Here is a 19,101-nt window from a genome sequence, read left to right as displayed (position 1 = left end):
CACCTCACCCATGGCCTGTGGGCCCCTCCCCCAAGCCCCACAGATCTCACTGGAGTGACCTGCAGAAGCCGCTCTCCACAACACTGCCTAGCTGCCACATGCATGTGGCACCCCCTGCATCCCAACCCCAAGCAGCCCCTTGCAGCCCACAAGGGAAAACCCATGGTTTCCAAGGTTTTTCTCTTTTAACGGAGAAAATCCATGTCTTTCTGCAGCAAATGGAAAACCTGGATCCCTGGATACTACCCTAAGAAATCCTTGCCTCTCACACAATTCCTTGGCCATCAGAACTACAACATTACGCTAACACTACTGAATACAAAAGGAAGTGTGGGTGGAAAAATGGTTCCCACTTACACGTAAGTTATTTTTTGAACAATGGAAGTATTTTCTGTCATCAGTGAAACAAGCTAACTGGTTCTGGTTACCATGTCCTTCGCACTGAGTTACTATTCACAAATCAGAAGAGGAAGATAAGCGTTTCTGCTTTTTCAACTTTAAATGAACCAGTTACCAAACTGAACAAACTGAAGTGAGAAAAGTATTCCCCCTCTGCACCTACAGACAGGACTACACCCATGAAAAGCTGACGTTACTTCAGCAAACTCTGGTTCTAGATCCTTGGCCAATGACTTCACCTAATTCAATGGTGCAACATTCTTTAAAACTTTGGCAACAAACATGAACTACCTGAATATTATTTTAATAGATTATACTAAGTTTATGCCTTAATGCAAGCTGTTGTAATGTCAAATAGATTTCCTTTTTTTGAAGAAAAATTCTACTTCAATTAAAAAAGCAACTCTTTTGATTTAAGATACTGATTTTTATCTATGCTCTAATCAATATCTGTAAAAAAAAACCTAATTAAAAAAAAGGATACACTTTTTTTTGGGTAGTGGAGAGGTCAGGAAAATGGGAAGATACAAAGCAGTCTATTTGAACGTAGGCATATTCTGGTAACACTTACAACGTATCACATTCTCCCGAGAAACAACTGCTTTGAAAAACTGCATCCCAAAACCAGTTTTATAAACCACTACCTTAGCAATAGCATCCTGCAATCGATTGGCATCATTGCGAGTGTGTGCCAGCTCTTCCTGTAGACCACTGGCCAAGGTTTCTGCTTTTTCCTTATCCAGCCTGACACTCTCCAGCAAATCTTGTATATCCGATTTATCCCCAGAGTTGTGTATGGAGTACAACTCAGCCACTTTTTGCTTTTCATGCTCCAACTGAGCTTTTAGCCTGTTCATCTCAATCTGATCACTGGCTACTGTAGCTTTATACTCATCCAAGTTGGCTGCTAGTGCAGTCTTTGTTTTTTGCTCTGACTCAACAATTCGTTCCATGTGGTGGTTGCGTTCCTTCAACGCACCTATCATTTCTTGGGCCTCTTTATTATCTTGTTCTGCCATCTTGAGAGTGTTGCTCAGATGCTGCTGAACACCCAGCAGTTGCTCTCGTTCAAAACGGGCATTCTCTGCAAGGTCCATGTAACGTTGCTCTAACTCCATGTAGCGTCCACTCTTCATATCTTCATCAATAACGTAAGAGATGTGGTGTTCATCTAAGAGGGAACGAAAATACTCAATCTGTCGACTGAAGTGCTCTAGCTTGTCACTCTGTTGGCATAAGGACTCCATAAGGATTACCTTTTCTTCTCCGAGTCTTTCATTTTCACTATTCAGTTCTTGAGTTATTTGTTGTAAATCTGCAAGCTCCTGAAGAGTTGCTTGAAGTTCCTCAGCTGTACTATGTTGGTTCTCTTCCATCTGGTGTATTCGTTCTGTTAGACAAGCTACAGACACTTCACTGGCATTACCACTACTTCCTTTCCTAGACCTTTCTGTGCTTGGCACACCTTCAGACTCTGAAGATGAGGGAGCATCTAAGGCATCATCACTTGATGTAAGTGGCTGATACACTTCACTGCATTCACTGTCTAAGTTATCCATGGAGTTACTGTGTTGATTATCCATCAAAGTGTTTTCATCCTGACTCAACAAGTCTTCCATTGATCCAGGAGCAGAACCTTCCACTGAAGATGTAAGAGTACCACCGCCATCGCTGTGGTTACTAGTTGCAATTTCTGGGCTCAAAGAAGGGTAACCAAAAAGTTTTTCAGAGTTATCCAGCCTTTGCTCCAAAGAAAAGCCCAAAGCATTTAATCGGTCCTTTAGCATTCGATTCTCATTCTTCAACTGATTGAGCTCTTCTCGGATGGCAGTGTTTTGTTCTTGTAACTGTAGCAATGTAGACTCTACATCAGTTGGCTGGTGAACAACAATGGCCTCTTTTTCCTCAGTCTTTTCATCACTCTCACACTGATCTTCATTAAGGCCCAGTTGAGCACGCATATCTCTGAGCTCATTCTTTAAGTGTAAAATCTCTACATCTTTAGTTTTTGCTAAAGTCAAAAGATCTTTCACTTTAGCTTCTAAAGCAGCTTTGTCACTGATCTGATTGTCCGACTTTGACTTGCTCATACGAACATCAGATTCTGGATTAGTACGACTTCGTGAGCGTTTTGCCAGTACTGTATCATTAGACCCCTGCCCCATTAAAGGCAGCTTCTTGCTCTGGTTTAGACGGGAACGATCACGTATTCTCTCTCTAGAAGAGCTAGATTCCTTAGTTCCAGATGAAGTGCTACGCTTGGTTGTAGAAGTTGTACCTACACATTTAAAAAATTAAGAATATTAATTTAACCAAAAAAAGTAAAAAAAAAAAAAAACCATATTAAACTATGTATGTTGCCAAGCTACACACCTGAACCTGAATAATAACATTCACACCATTCATAATGTTCAAACTCCCCTGAATGACTCAGAAATCTAGGCAACTGTATTTTTAAATCATCATTAGCTGCTCCTGTCAGTACTTTAACATGCCCTTTCAAAATCAAAATTGGAACACAGTGCTTGCAACAGGCAAAAGACCAAATCTCCAAGTTACTAATAAACTGTACCGAAAAGGACTAAATATACATAGACTGACATCACACTTTTCCTTAAGGGAAAAGTATTAATTTGAGTACTTGTATATTTGGATCCCCAAGAATGAAATGCATCTGAGTACTTAAATATTCTCACTCATCAGAAAATGTTGAAGTAGAGAGCCATATTATCACTGCCTAACTGCAAGCAGACCTGCATTTTTGTAAACTATATAGAACCCAAAGAATACCAGTAGATATATTTCCACTGGTTCTGATAAATGTTAAAGAACTTCACTCCTTCCCATGCAGAAACAGGCAATGCTACAGCCCTACACAATGTTTTACTAAAGACATTCACTCCTTAATGCCTCCTGAAGTGGATATTTTTAGCAGCACATGTCTACATTGGCAGCTTCCTCCAGAGACTATCAACATGAACAAAATCATTTACTAGACCTAAAAAAGCAGGTATATGTACAGATTAAATTGTTGCCATGTTTTCTCAAATAATACAAGCACCTTTGCCCCCCAAAACTGGGATGCATGTTTTAAGCAGGGAAGCTGTTTTCTTCGCTGGAAAGTCTTGCAGCTGGCCAATATGCCAGACTCTTGTGTTAACACTTTCACAGCCATAACTACTGACTGAGCACTGTAGCTTGTACATGAAGCAACAAGTGAGCTACCTGTAGTATCTCAATGAGGCTTGTGCAATACAAAAATACTTCATTTAAAAGAAAGTATATAAATAACTACTTATAATAAAGAACTGACAGTCTTGCTACTGCCCTTGTAAAAGCCCAGGGAATAACCATGTGTGACACAGTAAGTCCTCCAGGAAGCACAGAGTATCCAGCAAGCATGACATTCTAGGAAACAGTTTGAATCAGGCAGCAGACACCAGGAACTTCCTGGTGTCACACTTTCTGAACACTTTAGGTTTCCAAGAAGACTTACTCTGCCACAGCCAGCCATGATTCTGTAAAAATTAAAAAAAAATTGCCTTCAAGAACACGGTGCATGTTTTATTTGGGGCACGGTGTAGGCAAGAAAATACAGTATTCATATAAACAGATAACCAGAGTTATGAGCAAAATGCAGGGTGTCTTTTATTTGGCTTTGGCATTGTTGACCATATTGTACTCTCTCTACACAAAAGTTCTTTCAATATTTTCATATCAGAAGAAACTAAAACCAAGAAAACAATCCATAAAGGTCAGTATTTCTTTTTACCTGTAATAGTCTTGGGTTTATTCTCCAGATTATTCATGGTGGTCCCTGAAGCTGAAGGCACTGTAGATGTGCAGGTGCTCTTCTTTGCTTTCACACCATTGGTCACAGTCACCCCACCACCAGCCATCCCAGCTAAAAGGTCATCATTACTTTTTGTCTGGAAGCAAAAAAAAGGCATAAGTAAGACTAGGTAAGTAGTGGAGGACCAGAATCATCAAATCATCACCATTTAAAGTTGGAAGTAAATATGTTAATTTTTATAATCTTTTATATTCGAAACCAAGGATGTGCTTTTTGTTTAAAGAAAAAAGGCATGCATGTAGTTTTAGTTAAAAGTCAGCCTGTCCCCCAGAGTCTTTATTATTCCATGCTTTTTCCCCTTCAACAGTTTCACAGTAATGGTGGTCACCTGTAATGGATCTTGGGAATGGTCAAAGGTTTATACGAGTTATGCTTTTTACTTAGAAAACTAGTTATAAAAACGAAATTGAGCTCAGAAGAAATATATAGTGTTGTGCTTGTTGTACGTGATGACAGAGGAGAGAAGGTATAAAATCTTCTACAATTAATGTATGCAGTTTATCCCTGAATCAAGACAGGAACATCCTGACATTCTAAAAGGGCTCCTAAAAGCACAGCAGAAGTAAAGCAATCAAGTCTAAAAAGTGTTAGAATGGGAAGAAAACCTTACTTTTTTCTCACTTCTCCATGACTATTTCATGAGACATTTCATGAGAAATGCTTCCATTTACTAATGAAGGAGGAGATTATGATATGAGGATCATGAAGAGCATAACAAGTATGCAGTTCTGAAACACTGTCAGGAAAAGCTGACTGCATCCAAAAGCTCCTTCAGATATAAACTTTAACTAAAAAAAAATATCAAATTGTAGCATACCAGCTCCAAGACTTCATGTCTAATCTACTTCAGAATAACCCCACACAATACTACTCCCACAAAATAAAATAATTTACAAAGACACATGAACAAGTTACTCATCTTTTGATATTTTCTTACCAAAACTGACAGTGAAATTGTGCAGCGAAATATGACGGTTCAAACAGACTGCCAGTTCTCCACACTTCCGTCTTGTTAAAAGGACAAGTAAATTAAGTCAATTATAACTATTTATACGAATGGTATAACCCCATGCTACTGAACCAAATAGGTCAAGGTGTGAGAACTCTACCCCCATGGTGTGATTCAGCTTGGATGGAAAAAAAAAAACCCAGCTCTGCGGTAAGCAAAACAGACATATCTATAATAATAATAGGCTTATTCTGTCTGTCCAGAGCACTCTGATTGGTTATCTTGGCAGCCAATCACAATGCTTACTGAAACAGCCAATCAGAGCGCTCTGGACAAGCACAGCAGGCTCCACCGAAGGAGAAAAAAAAGCAGCGAGGGGCCCGATCCTTTTTTTTTTTCTTCCTGAAGAGCCTGCCCACCTTTCCTGCAGCTGAGGGTGGGGGGGGTGGGAAGGTGAGCTGCCGGTGGGCCCTGAGCTGCAGAAGGCCCCAATGCATCCCTTCACAGCAACAGTGCCCCCCAGGACTGCCTGAGTGGGATGCCAAACGGTGGGTGCTACCCAGGGGGCACTGCCTCTGTAGAGGGAAGTACCTGGGTCCCCCACAGCTCAGGATCCGCTGGCAGCTCCCCCCACCACCCTGGAGCCTGTCCACTCTAGCAGGAGGGGTCCTAGCTGTGCGGGTGCAGCCCCAGCTCATAGACAGCACCTGCCGGATCCAATGGTGCACAGGACACTGGAAGCCCAGGTGTGCTTGGGGAAGTTCAGGCATGGTGGACTTCCAGGATCTCGTGGCACCATCCCTGTTGCCTTCCAGCTGCCTGGAACTACCTGGGAACGGGCTGGCTGCCTGGGGAAGGCAGCAGGAGGGCGGCGAGAAAGATGCCTTTCACGGGTGAGAAGTTTTGATTCCATTACAGTATTCATTCAAAGTATAACTAGAAATCCAGTATTTAAAGAAATACTTTTGCAATAAAAAAAATCAATCACAAATGTTTTGTGGGTTTCAGCTAGTTATGATAATATTAGTCATGCAAAGCCTTAGAAAAACAAAAGAACTCAAGACAGCCATCCCTCTTCTGCTTTGCCCACAAACTGCTTCTATTCTAACTTGGAAGTCATTAAATACTGTAATTTTGGCTTAGGATGCCATCTTGTGAAACTATTTCATAAGATTAAAAAACAGAATTGGCCAATGGTTAGTTTTTCTCTTGGTTTAACAATACTTGTAGCAATCTCATTCCCTCTCTCTCTCCCCCCTGCTCCCTTCTTTTTCTTTTTAAAGGAAGGAACATTGCATGAAAAACAAGGACATTTATATGACATACTCATTGAAATTTGTAAGTTGATAGCTGGGTTGATCTCTGAAGGAACCAGTTAATTCCAGTGGGTAAATAAAAATAGAGACAGTTCCCTCAGATCCTGCACATACTATAATTGCTTTATTTAGCCTAAGTATACTGCATTTTTAGGTAGCTTTTCTATATGTGAAGTCAAGCACTGAAAATGAAGGAAATTTGTGCAGCCATATTTTGTACCCTGTATCCACTGGCAACACAAAACTATTACATGAACACATTCCATTTTTTCTGCAGCAACCCCTTATATCATACTATGGACAGGATATGGCATACTATGGACAGGATATGGCATACTATGGCAGTGCTCACTGAATGAGCAATTATACAATATTTAATTTTACCCTCATTGTTCAATGTACTGTTCCATATGTTATTTGCTACACATCATTCAACTTCTACTTTGAATACAGAAATATTGATTTCTATATTGGATTTTCTATGGCGCTTATCATTTTAGCAGCTGAATATTTCATACGAATCTCTGCAGCAAGCCTGTGGTAAGTAGCAGCATTATTCTCATTTTACTGATGGAACTAAGGCCTATGTGAGGCATACCGTAATCCTGAGTGTCCAGCCTAAGATGCTCAAGTCCTATTTTTCAGAGAATGTGGCAGTTTTTAGAGGTTAATTTTGCTGAGAATGTCTTGTAAAACTTACAGAACATTAAGAGAGCAAAAACAGCTGGTGCTCAGTTTTCTGGTTGGTTTATATTCAGTACAGCAACCACTCTCAGTGCTCTCTGCAAATAAGACCACAAATGTCCAAACCTAGAATCTTCCCCGCTCCCAAAAAAGTAGAGAAGTGGTGGCCACCAATGACAACAGACTTCCTCAGCCTCAGCTACTCTGTGGCAGAAAAAGGAAGAGTGGGCTCATCTACATGTGCAAGTAATGCAACTGAATATACTCCAGCTCAAATTGAGCCATAGTAAACTAATCCCATCATCACTGTCTACGCATGTATTTAAGTGCAGTAATTTACTATGATGTAGGATAGTACCCGTGTCTGATGAGACTATCCCACACCACAGCATATTAATCTATTGTGTACTAATTGTGGCACACATAGATGGTGATGCTTTACTGCATATTAAATTAATCTAATGCACAGTAAAACTCAAGTGTAGATGCACGCAGTATGGCTGGGACGGCATTCAACTGTCTAAACTAACTGTCTCTTCCCCCAAGTCCCACCTCACTCACTACATACCCTCCAAATTCTGCAACAAATATGGCAAAGGTTCTATGGAAAAAGGGCATAGCTGCATTTAAAGACAACCTTAACACTGGCCTGTAGTGATATTTCAGAAGGGTTTAAAAGGAAACAAATCACAATTTTATGGTTAACTGCATGTTGTCACTACAGGTTAGAATCAAGGTTGTTACAGTGCTTTGTGCATTTCCATTCTTTACTAGGTTTGCATTAATTTTTTGTATAGGCAAAAGCAGAACAGTGCCATCTTATAATTTAGGTTGAACTCAGAATTTCCTTGGTCCATATAAAGGCTTGTTTTGAGAATAATTATCATATCTGAGTAATATATTCTAGTCTAAATTATAGATATGCTCTCAATCTTAGCTCTATATGTACTTTCTGCCCAGCAATATACATGATACAATTAATACATTTGTTGTTTTACAACAGAACTTTAAAGTTCAAGAAGACAGTTTCTGAAACAAAGAACTGGAACTGGTCTCCTGTCCATTATGTCCAATCTCCTTTGCTTGCGCATAATCATTTACTCAAAAGGAATCTTCAAAATTGTCTCTTCAAACTCCCATGTGCAACTACAGGGCACAATACCCAAAACACCATGGACACTATAATATGTTGTGGGTAAAAGCAGAAGAGATGGTGGCAGTGATCACAGTGACAGGGAAGTAGTTGGCTAATGTATGCTCAGAAGATCCTCCAAAAAGGACCATGCCCAAACTACAGAGGAAGGCAAAACATGCATAGCGCTTACAAATCTGACCTGGGGGAAGGACTGGAGTCCTTCCTGACTCCAATCTGATGAACAGTTCAACCTTGAACAGAAAAGCAAGACTATTCAGCCAGGAACCTCAGAGTTTTCTGAGCGCTGGCAAGCAGACACTATCAGTGCACACTAGTCAAATTCCAGCCTTATCTGTGGCCAATACCTCAAGTCTTCCAAAGGGAGGGGCAGGAAGGGAAGCCCCCAAAAGCCAGCAACATTTCTGAGGAAAAAAAAAATCCTTCCTGTCCCCTTGCAGGCAACCAGCAAAAGCCTTGAAGCACAGGATTATCCAATACCTACCACACTGAGTTTCCCCTGTGCCCCAGTAGAAGAATGCAAATACAGGATTCATACATATTATAAACACCAACATTCCTTATCCTATTATGCCATCCTTCCATAAACTTATCAGTTCAAACAACAAAATCGGAGAGGGCAACATGCCAGAGACTTCATAGAAAAATCACTAAAAAAAAAAAGGACATAAAAACATTTCTTTTAAAACAGCACAATTGATTATTGTCTCTCAAACCAATAAATGTAGATGTAAATTGTCAGTACTGTACTAGTAAATGTACAAACTATAGCCTTTTAACTGCTACAGATGGAAACACCTGACACACAACTGGCTTGGCAATAATTCCCTGTGGGTTATAGGATGATGTAGCTAAAACCTAGCTATAACGAAGTTGCAACGACACTTAGTTGCTATTTAAGAACTTTCTTACCATGCCTAAAATGCATATAATTGCCATTATATTCTACTTCTACACTCAGCACTACCAGAACTGCTGCTGTTAAAAGAGAAAACCGTGTACAGGTTTCCCTTGCCAACCACGGTTTTATCAACCACAGTTCTGGGTATCCACACTTCAGAGAAGGCAGGGGTACAGTCTGAAAATACCCGCCATGACCCTCCTGGCCCTGCTCATGCCCCTTCCTCCCCACTCCCTGCTACAGCCCCCACAGCCTTGCTGGTGCCCCTCACCCACACCCACAGCCCCTGCTCCTCCAGCCCTGCCAAATTTTGCCAGCCATGGGAACGTTCAGGAACCTAACCGCCATGGTTGATGAGGGAAACCTGTAAGCAAAAAGGGCCAAATAATTATAGCAATTATGGAGAGGCCCCTCTTATGACAATCAGGGAAAATATCTGACTTGAATGTCACCTGCTTGCCCTCTGTTCAGTGACTGCAACTCCCAGTATTAAACCGTTTGAATAGCAGATGCCCTGGGATGTGCTCATGTGTTTGAAGACTTGTTGCCCTGTTTGCTAATATTCAGGGAGAAACTTCTGACTTTTTAACTTGGATCCAGTACCTCAGAGGAGCACATACATGTTGAGCTAGAGTTCTACTCTTTACACAACATGAGAAGGGCATGGAAAAGACTGCAAGGATAATGTGGCCACTTAAGTCTGACATTGGTCACCAATGTTAGAGAACACCACAAAGGCAGCCTCCTCAATTAAGTATCAAGTATCTGTCTTGAAAAACAGGAAGCGGAACTTTACATGCAGAACACAGTTCCTATCAGATGCCACCTCTGCTATTCAAGTCAGGCCAGAGGAGGTAATTCAAGGGCAGCATATGGCGTCGTCTGGCTAAGTGTGATTAATGGTGTTCACTGGAAAGCACCATTCGCAGAGCAGTAAAAAACTGAGCTACACAAGATGTGTTGCCTTCCACCCTAGTATTTTAGGAGAAGCAAAATTTAATGAATACCATATTTGTAACCTGCTGTTGTCTCCTGTGTAACTACCTAAATTCCTTTTCTATCATTCAGGGATTGCGGATCTCACTTCTTCCCTCCTTCACATTTCATATTAAAATCCTAGACTTCTAAATCCTTTATTGTCCAAAGAAATCAAAGCACTCTGCTAAACATTACCTTCAACAGAGAGGCTGATGTCCCAGTTTTTGAGATTTTTGTTACTGCAGACACTGAGGAGCCGTTTTCTGGTTTCACTTTTTCAACTGTTTGAGTTTTATTTATTCCGGGCACTTTGGGCACTGAGCCAACACTCCTGCTTGCTTTCTTCATTCTGGGCTGCCTGTTTGTGATGCATTTACAAACAAATCTAGGAAAACGGGGGAGGGAGGGAGGAAAAAGAGAAAATGTAAATAAAAAACACAAAAGAAATGGGATGTAGGTCTCTGAATGACTACTTTAAAATCAGGAGTGCAAGTTTACTGTTGAACAAGCACACGCAGGAAATAGTTTTCCCAAGCACCTGCAGACTGTTAGCTTCAATGTGAAGAGAGAGTTAAACCCATGAATATAATGCAAATTTTATTTGGCTGGGAGACGAGCAGCAGAGGCAAACACTGCTGTTATTCATAAGGACTGACAACCCGAAGTTGAAAATGAGTGAAGGGCTGAACAAGTAGAGTCATACCTCATGGCAGCTAGAGCCGAAGGACAACAAAACAAGCAAATGTTCATGCTCTTACAGCAATGAGGTTTGTGGGAGAAAACAGCTATTTTCCAAAGTCTGCATAAGAGATAACAAGGAAAAGAAAACTTCTGCTCCCAGTATTAAAACTCAAATAGAAAATGGGGCAAGAAAGCATTCAGGTTCATCAGTGGCCTATCATCTTCCAGGTGATAGGTAAGATAGAACAAGGTTAGTTGTCTGCCCTTCTGGAAAATGGTATTTTAAATACAAGAGTACCTTTGGACAACTCAGAGTATGGAGGAATGTTATGTAAAGAAACAGTGATCAAGGTTACTAATCCAGTTTAACCAGCTCCGTACCTTCACAGCCTTTTTAAAAAAAAACCCTAAAAACACACTCTTCTTTCTTTTATGTATTGTTTACAAGCATTAAAATCTAAAGACCTGTAAAAACAAAAGTAATTCTCCATCTTAAATATGGACAATTATTAGCAGATGAACTATTCCACAGACTGAAGTCTACTCTCATTTCCATGAAAATTTATGTTGGCTATGAAAGTAAGTACAAATTTAAAATGAATTAATTGCTTATAACAACTTCAAGTCTCCTTGCACCCTAAAATTTAACATTTGATTTTAGCAAGACTCTTCTCCATGCTAGCATTTGGAATATTTTTGCTTGGCCAGTTCTGAATAAATTAAAAAGGCAAAATTAAGCTTACTAACTACCAAATTTCAAACAGAGTCACTCAAGAAATTCAAAAAGTTTGGTGTTACAAAGAGAATTATGTCATGATGAAAGGTCCTTTCAGAACACATATGAATATAAAAAGTAGAGGTGTGTGAAGAGGGCCCAATTTGATTCAAATGCGGCCCGAATCAGGAACAGCGATTCAATTAGTTGATAAAGACCACTGCCCCCAATTCGATTCGGCCAAATCTGAATCTGAAGATTTGATGCCAATCCGGAGAACCAGCGATTCAGATATAGACACAGCTTTAAAAGTTTTTTCTACATACCTCGAGGTAGCAGCGCAGCTCATGAACGCTGCAATGCTGGGGTGCATGGAACGTCCCACAGGAGTGCAAGGGGACCCTCCACATGCTCGGCAGTGAACCCGGAAGTGGACTGGAAATACTTCCATGGGCACCCCCACGCCCCAGTGAATGGCCATGGGGGTACCCTGGGTGCTCCCCCAGACCCAGGAGGCACCAGTCACCAAACTAGGAGGGTGCAGGGGGCTCCCCCAGCACGCTTTCCCGGCAGCCCTGGAAGCAGACCGGAAGTGCTTCTGGTTCACGTCCAGGTCTGCTGCCGAGTGTACTGGGGACACTCCATGCGCCCCAGCATCGCAGCAATCACGAGCCCCTGCTACTTAGAGGCATGTAGAAAAAGCATTTAAAGATGTCTCCATATCTGAATCTGCGAATCTTTCCAAATCTCCCCAAATTGATTCAGAGGGATTAAAGGGTCCTTTGATTTGATTCAGAGATTTGGCCACCGAATCAGGCCGAATTTCTACCAAATCAAATCAGGGACCAAGGCTTCACACAGCCCTAATAAAAATATAAACGTTTCAAAGGGACATGTGAGAGGCCAGGATTTTTGTGGGTGATATCTATGATACCAACTGTATTAGTGGGACAGACTTAGACAAGCTTTTGAATGCAATGCATTCTTCTTCAGGTCACAGACGAAAAGGACATACCTTTCATGCAGTAACTTTTACACCTTGTTAAAATACTGAGGGGTTCTAAGTATGCTCAGCTTCACATTTAAAAAAAATGATTGCTGCAGCTGCCTGTGAACTCTTAGGTGGAGGCACAGAAACTAAATTGAACAAACAGTCAAAGTACACTGAAATACAGGAACCCTGCCAGGTCCTCAGGCTGATTTAAACCCTACACTTTAGTAAGTGTTCACAGCTTGGGCCAAGTTATCACACCTACACCTGCACCAGTTATCAAGTAGCAATTTGAAACTATTTAAAAAATGACTAAGTATTAACTATATATTTCTCACTTGAGACAAGGACTCTTCTTTCATATAAAGCAAAAGTGGCATTTGATTCCACTATGGAAAACCTATGGCACAAATAAAATGCAAAGCTGTGGAAAGATTTTCTTTGATCAAGTTTTTGAATTACAATGTGAATAGTTTATCATTTTGTTTATTGTACCATGGGAACATACATGTGCTTTGCCTGAGTTCACTGTGAACTAAATCTAGAAATACCAAAGGAAAACAAATGCTTAGAGATCATACAACAGTTAATAACTATGCCTGATCATTCCAACTTATGGTACTGCTCCTCAGATAAGCAATCCAGCCCATTTATTTGTAAAGCAAACTGTTCAAATTAGTTTAAAATTGCCCACTTTGTTACATATCTGGATGCATTCACGAAGCTACTGAAAAGGGAGTTGATACAGGAGGCACAGGGCATTAAACTAAGGGTGAAGTTAATGAAAAACTATAGACCCTCATTAGCTTTACAATCCAACATCCAGTAAACCAGCACTTACGGCTTTATGACTGGCTTATCCTGTCAGCATCCCACTACTCTAATGAAACTTAGAGTATTCTTAATGGAGGTAGGACAAAGAAAGTACATGTCAATGACTAATGTAAATATGCCGCTGGTACAGTTATGAGGCAAAGGCTTGGATTTTACTGCTGCTAGCCCTTTCCTAAGAATGATCTGGAAGTTGAAAGATTTCAAAACAAAGAAACTGGCAAGATAATCCTTGAATGGTCCCTGACAATCTATCAATAACAACTGCTGATCTTAGATCAGTCTCAGAATTCAGGTAACACTAAGGTTTACATCCCAAAAACGGCATGTTTCCCTTTATGCTCCACCTAAGTTAATATGTTTTCGTGGTTTGGAATTCGTATACAAATACATACCTTGGCGCACAAAATGTATTTACGGTTAGGCCAACAAATACAGCTGCTGAAACTACATTTTCACAGAATGCAAGTCTAGACTTCCTGTATCGGAATTATGGCTCCAATCCTGCACCATTAAAGGTTAATGGAAACTTCGCCACTGGCTTCAATGTACAAAGGATCAAGTGCAACGAGATCAATGATCACAAGAGATGATATCTATCCAAGCTGTGTGCTTCTTAATCGTGATGGATTGCAGAAAACACACCACAGCAGTTTTCATTAAAAAATGACCAGCTTATGCTCCAAGAACAGCTACCAGATCGCCAAAGTAATGTAACTAAATATTTCTATAGTATTTGGAGAGAAACTGAACCTTATTTTCTCATCTAAAAATATATATATGATATTATCTTCATACTTTTTTTTAAATATTAAGCTCTCTAAAATGGAAAAGACTGTGCCAATCTCTACATTCATTTGGTGCATATCCCAATAGGGCCCCAGGCCTGTTTTGGGCCACTGGGTGCTACTACAAAAGTTTCTTAAATATTTAATATAAAAATAGTTTTATAATGTTTTAATGACCTGCAACTATAGAAGCCCTTTCCAATACCAAATTATTGAAAAATCGCATAAAACAACAAGGGACGTTAAAAACCATGAACGGTGCATGACCCCGATGGCTGGGGGAGCACGGCTGTGCTGGTGGCAGCGGGAGCCTGGCAGCAGTAAGCTGGGAGCTCCTGCAGATGCTGCCAGCACTGTCAACGGCGGGGGCTGGTAAGCACCAACCAGACGTCCACGACCACCCACAGGCGCTGCTGGCAATGTGGGTGGCAGAGCGACGAGCTGCGCCACCACTGGCGGGTTGGCAGTCAGGTGGCGAGCTTTTTGCAGGGGGTGCACCACCACATGCACCCCCTACACGTCGCCCCTGAAAACAACACTCCAATCCTACTAAAACAACATATACCTAGAAAATAATGATTTTGATTACTTTATATTTGAACTAACAACAGGTAGAGAAATATTTACTGTAATTAAATACTTTTTAGGCCAACAGTTCGAAGTTGCACATAACACATCTCAATGCAGCACTATTGTTTAAACATGATACTTAATCTCCTTGAATATCATTTTATAATCATCGCTGTCATCCCATAAATATCCAAAGGCAACAACTTAGGTAGGAATTCAATATTAATGAGGTTCAGAGAGTATTAGGGACAGGACCTGCAGGCACTTTACTATTATCGTGTAATGATCAAAACTTGCGACATCCCATTCTAATGAAGGAATTAAAAAACAAATTTCTACTTACCCATTTTTTAAATTTCTTTTAGATATTCACCAGAAGTTAGTACAGATTAGTAATAAGCAAAGTACTCTGAACACAGAGGGGAAGGACCTAAGTCCAAAGTGGAGTTACAGAAAAACACTGTTATCAGCTGAAGTTACTCAAAGTGTATTTTTCAATGCCATCTGAGTAAATATACGAACTACAAAATAGAGTATGAATCCCAACAAAATGGAGGACTAAAACAAGCCAAAAATCACAAATTAGCATTTGCAACAGGGAAAAAACAAAGTCACCACAACCAGAATGTGACTATTCATCCTAACCTGAGCCCCTTTCCAGATTTTTCTCTTCCAATACCGCACACACTGCAAAACATGAGAAACAGTCCTGTTCAGCACCGTGCTCAGTGCCCCAGTGAAAACAGAAAAAGATAAGTCCTACGTTTTTTACATCAACCACAAGTGCCGCTCCAAAAACAATGTTTTAAAAATGGTTTGCCCAATAGGAAGGTACATATCAGTGCTGCAAACCAGTATGGTCAGCCTGCCCTGCCAACACCAAATTCTTTCAGTGACTGTTTATGTACCAATTAAATATTTCATTTTAGAAGTCGAAGGAGGAAAAGGGCATCTACCAAGAGCCCAACAAGAGGATTTTAAATTGATTCTTAGTTTTGTTGTGGTCATTTATCCTTTAAATTAGATTACTCTGTTCAATACAGCTATTAAAAATAAAATCTTGGGGAAAATGACCAAGTGGTCTTTTATGCCAAAGAAGTGAGAGAGATTTCTCTGTCTAATAAACAAGATGCTACATGTTCTCTGTATGGACCTGAAATGTTTAATAATTTGAAGAACAGTTCTAGATAGCTAAAAGGCACTGAATATTAAGGAAAAATAGCTTAGCCATTTCAAAATACCAGCAAACATAGCAGAAAATAATCACCCAATTGTAGCAAGTATACTAAGTGCTGTATGGAAGTTTTAATGACCACAAAATAGATTATAAATACCGAGCACAAAACCAAAGATAACAGCTCAGCTCCCTAAACATGGAAGGGGTGCATGTGTGTTTTGGGGTAATCCCATTACACTTTCATTTCATATCTGCGTAAATTTCCTGAGTCAAAATCCTCCATGTGCATCTAATTTATTCATCTAACGACATCAAAACAGGCAAATGAAAACTAAAACATGAGCCCCACCTGCTCAAGAAGGCAGAGTGGGAAAGACAACTATGCAGAGCAGGTTCTGCAGTCTTCTGTACATTCTACTACAGCTCTCGAGGCATGAGTGGAGGCAGGCAACAGACAAGATAGAGCGTGGCCAGAGAATTAACATGCTACACACAGATGCACTGACTCCAGCCCTTAGTGATCCATAGTGGTGACTCTCCACAAAGAAATGTAACGCCTGTATCTGACCCTACATTTCCTTACTCCTTGTTTGGCCAAAAATTTAAGGCCCCTGGCTGCTGCAAGCACCCTCTAACTGCAGCTAATATTTAGCATTCCAGACAAGTGACAGGAACATTTGCCCGGCCGCCTGCCTTAAGATGAACTGTGCTCTAGCTGCTTGTTAATAACACACTTTGGTCTTGTTTCAAAGCTGGTGCTGTAATTTAACTGGCAGGTATTTCAAATTGCTGCAGAGAGAAACCAGTAACTGAGCAGCTGTTTATGTTCAAACTTTGCTGCTTTAAAAAATAAAAAGCTAATTTTCCTTGAAACTGAATTTAAAAAATAAAAAAAAGCCACAGAACAAGGATTGTAAATGTATATTGTTTTAAAATAAAGCTAGCCAGCATAAACTTATTATAGGTTTTCTGTACATGGGACACGAGTAGAAACTTTTTCAATAGAATCCTTGTTGCTTTGCTTTTGAACTCTACTTTCCAAGAAAATCTGAGGAGGAACATAAGATGAATTCACCTTGCAGAAATTAAAATTAGATGCGAGGAAAACATGTAAAGTGAAATCAGAGACTGACTTCTAGCCAGAGTTTGTACCCTGGTGATTTATGACCTTGTCCACAGGACAACTGCATAGGTTTTGCTATGCAATACACTGTTATTCTTTAGCATGTGGGCACAGCATAGAAGCCTAATGTTATGGGAACTTAAGCACTAAAACAGAACCATCACAGCTCCACACAGCAAATAGGAGACAGGATGCAATAGCTGGACTCTTCTCCTTTCAGGTGTGTCTTACCAACACCAAAGGAAGCTGTGTGTGTTATTGTTTCCATATCCTTTTAGTAAACATCAAACCCCATCCAAACCAGCAAACATGCACAAGCACGAGACTATACAATATGCAGGTGCAGTATATCAATTACAGCTCCATTTCATGTCACAAAAGAATTATGCAGACTCAACAAAAAATGTAGTCCTCCAGTGAAAGCCTGAGGCTCTATCCACATGGAAAACAGACCCAATTCTCACACTGAAAACACTAGGTCTTCTGGGTTAAACACTGGGCAGAAAAAAGCTCAGGTTTTTTTAGAGGTGTACTTGGTAGCCATGTTGGTCTGAGACAAAAAGACACGCAAAAAACTAGAACTCTTGGTTCCAAAATTATCCCTTTCATTAGACCAACTGAAAAATGGCAAGAAAACTGTCCTTTTCTGCAAGCTTTCGGGATCAATGCACTAAATCACAACCGACTAAACAATGTTTGGCTTGCGTCTGGTATAAAACTTGCCCGTCCAAAAAAGGTCACTTCTTGTCAACTTAAAGTTAGTATTTCTGTCTGAAAAAAAACTTGTACCTCCAATTGTACAAGTGACATATAAGAACAGTGACCCCAGCAACCTGCTGCTCCTGAGGAAAAAAAGAGCAATTTTAGTTTCATTTTGTTTAGTACATTTGACTTCTTATACCACCAAGTCTATAGTTAGTGTCCCTGTTTCCTACTAGCCAGATCCCCCTCTTCCTAGCATGTTATCACACAGCAAGAAGGGTGAGAAAAATATTTAAAAATAAACAGGAACATGCAACTGTAAGAGCACACTGGCTGGACAACTTGAGAGCAGGTTCATGACCTAAACCCCTATCCAACTCTTTTTTTTAATGTTACTAGATTTCAAGCTGGAGAATTCCTTTGCAGCATGGTTTCATTCACTGGCTTAGCTCCTCCTTGCAGGCTAGAAGCACCAAGCAACCAATAGCTGCTTCTTAAAGGAAATTGTTTTTCTTTGTCCAGCTTGAATCCCTATCTAGCTACACTCCTACATCAGAAGCCAGGGCAGCAACAGCTACCTGAAAAGGTTCAGTATGTTGGTCAAGGTAGGACTGAGAGAAGCACCTGCATCTCCCAGCCTACTCCCCACAAAAAGGAAACCACACAGTTTGTGCATGAAGCAGGTACTCCTGAAGGGAAGAGGGAGAAAGCAGTAAACTTGCACCAAAGCCAACCGCAAAATTGAGGGAACCAGTTAAGGGAAGAACCAGGATCCTGCCAATGGAGAACAGGGAGCCAGCAGGGTGAAAGGAGTCAGGACAGGAAGGTGTAGATGGAAGTTCCACCAGTGGCAGGAACAGGGGAGGAGACAGATGTCTATATTGTTGACTAGGGATTAGGCAAGAAACCCAGATTTGGAAAAAGATGAAAGGAGGTTAAGCACAATGAGGAACCTCATGACTGGCTGCTGAATCCAGCTCTGCACTTTGCATTCCTTTCTCCTGCTTCCCACAGGAACTCCCAGCAGCTACCCTCAGTATTTTTAGATTTTCCAAGCAGAGGGTGGTAAGAGAAAACTGGATGAGAATCCTCTTCAAATACCCAGGGACCCCAAGAGAACTGAACACTCAATCACTTCTGAGAGGTCAGAAGGGATGTGCAAGTGGATCATAAGAAAAGGGCTTATAGATACTCTCTGCCCTCCCTTACTTTGAAAGGGGGGGGGGGGGGGGGAAAAAGGGGAGGGGAAAAGGGGAAAGGGAGGGGGGGTGGGGGGGGTCCTGTTCCACA

The 19,101-nt window shown here is 40.7% G+C and overlaps 1 protein-coding gene across 2 annotated transcripts in view; it reads right to left on the bottom strand.

Annotated features, from left to right (window-relative positions):
- The window catches only part of SPECC1L (sperm antigen with calponin homology and coiled-coil domains 1 like), a 123,625-nt gene that overhangs the window by 90,889 nt on the left and 13,635 nt on the right, over positions 1-19,101 (bottom strand). For both annotated transcript variants that reach the window (XM_019506861.1, XM_019506862.1), the window contains exons 3-5: positions 10,429-10,618; positions 4,172-4,328; positions 1,044-2,677 (exon numbers count right to left, since the gene is read on the bottom strand). In XM_019506861.1, the coding sequence (XP_019362406.1) occupies positions 1,044-2,677; positions 4,172-4,328; positions 10,429-10,581 (1,944 nt within the window). In that variant the 5' untranslated portion in view covers positions 10,582-10,618. The remainder of the gene's footprint in view (positions 1-1,043; positions 2,678-4,171; positions 4,329-10,428; positions 10,619-19,101) is intronic.

Source organism: Gavialis gangeticus, unplaced genomic scaffold (genome assembly GCF_001723915.1).
Source record: "Gavialis gangeticus isolate Ggan-Ray unplaced genomic scaffold, GavGan_comp1, whole genome shotgun sequence".
NCBI classification, from domain to species: Eukaryota; Metazoa; Chordata; order Crocodylia; family Gavialidae; genus Gavialis; species Gavialis gangeticus.
Note: the sequence above shows the minus strand (reverse complement) of the source record. Positions and strands in the feature narration are given on the sequence as shown.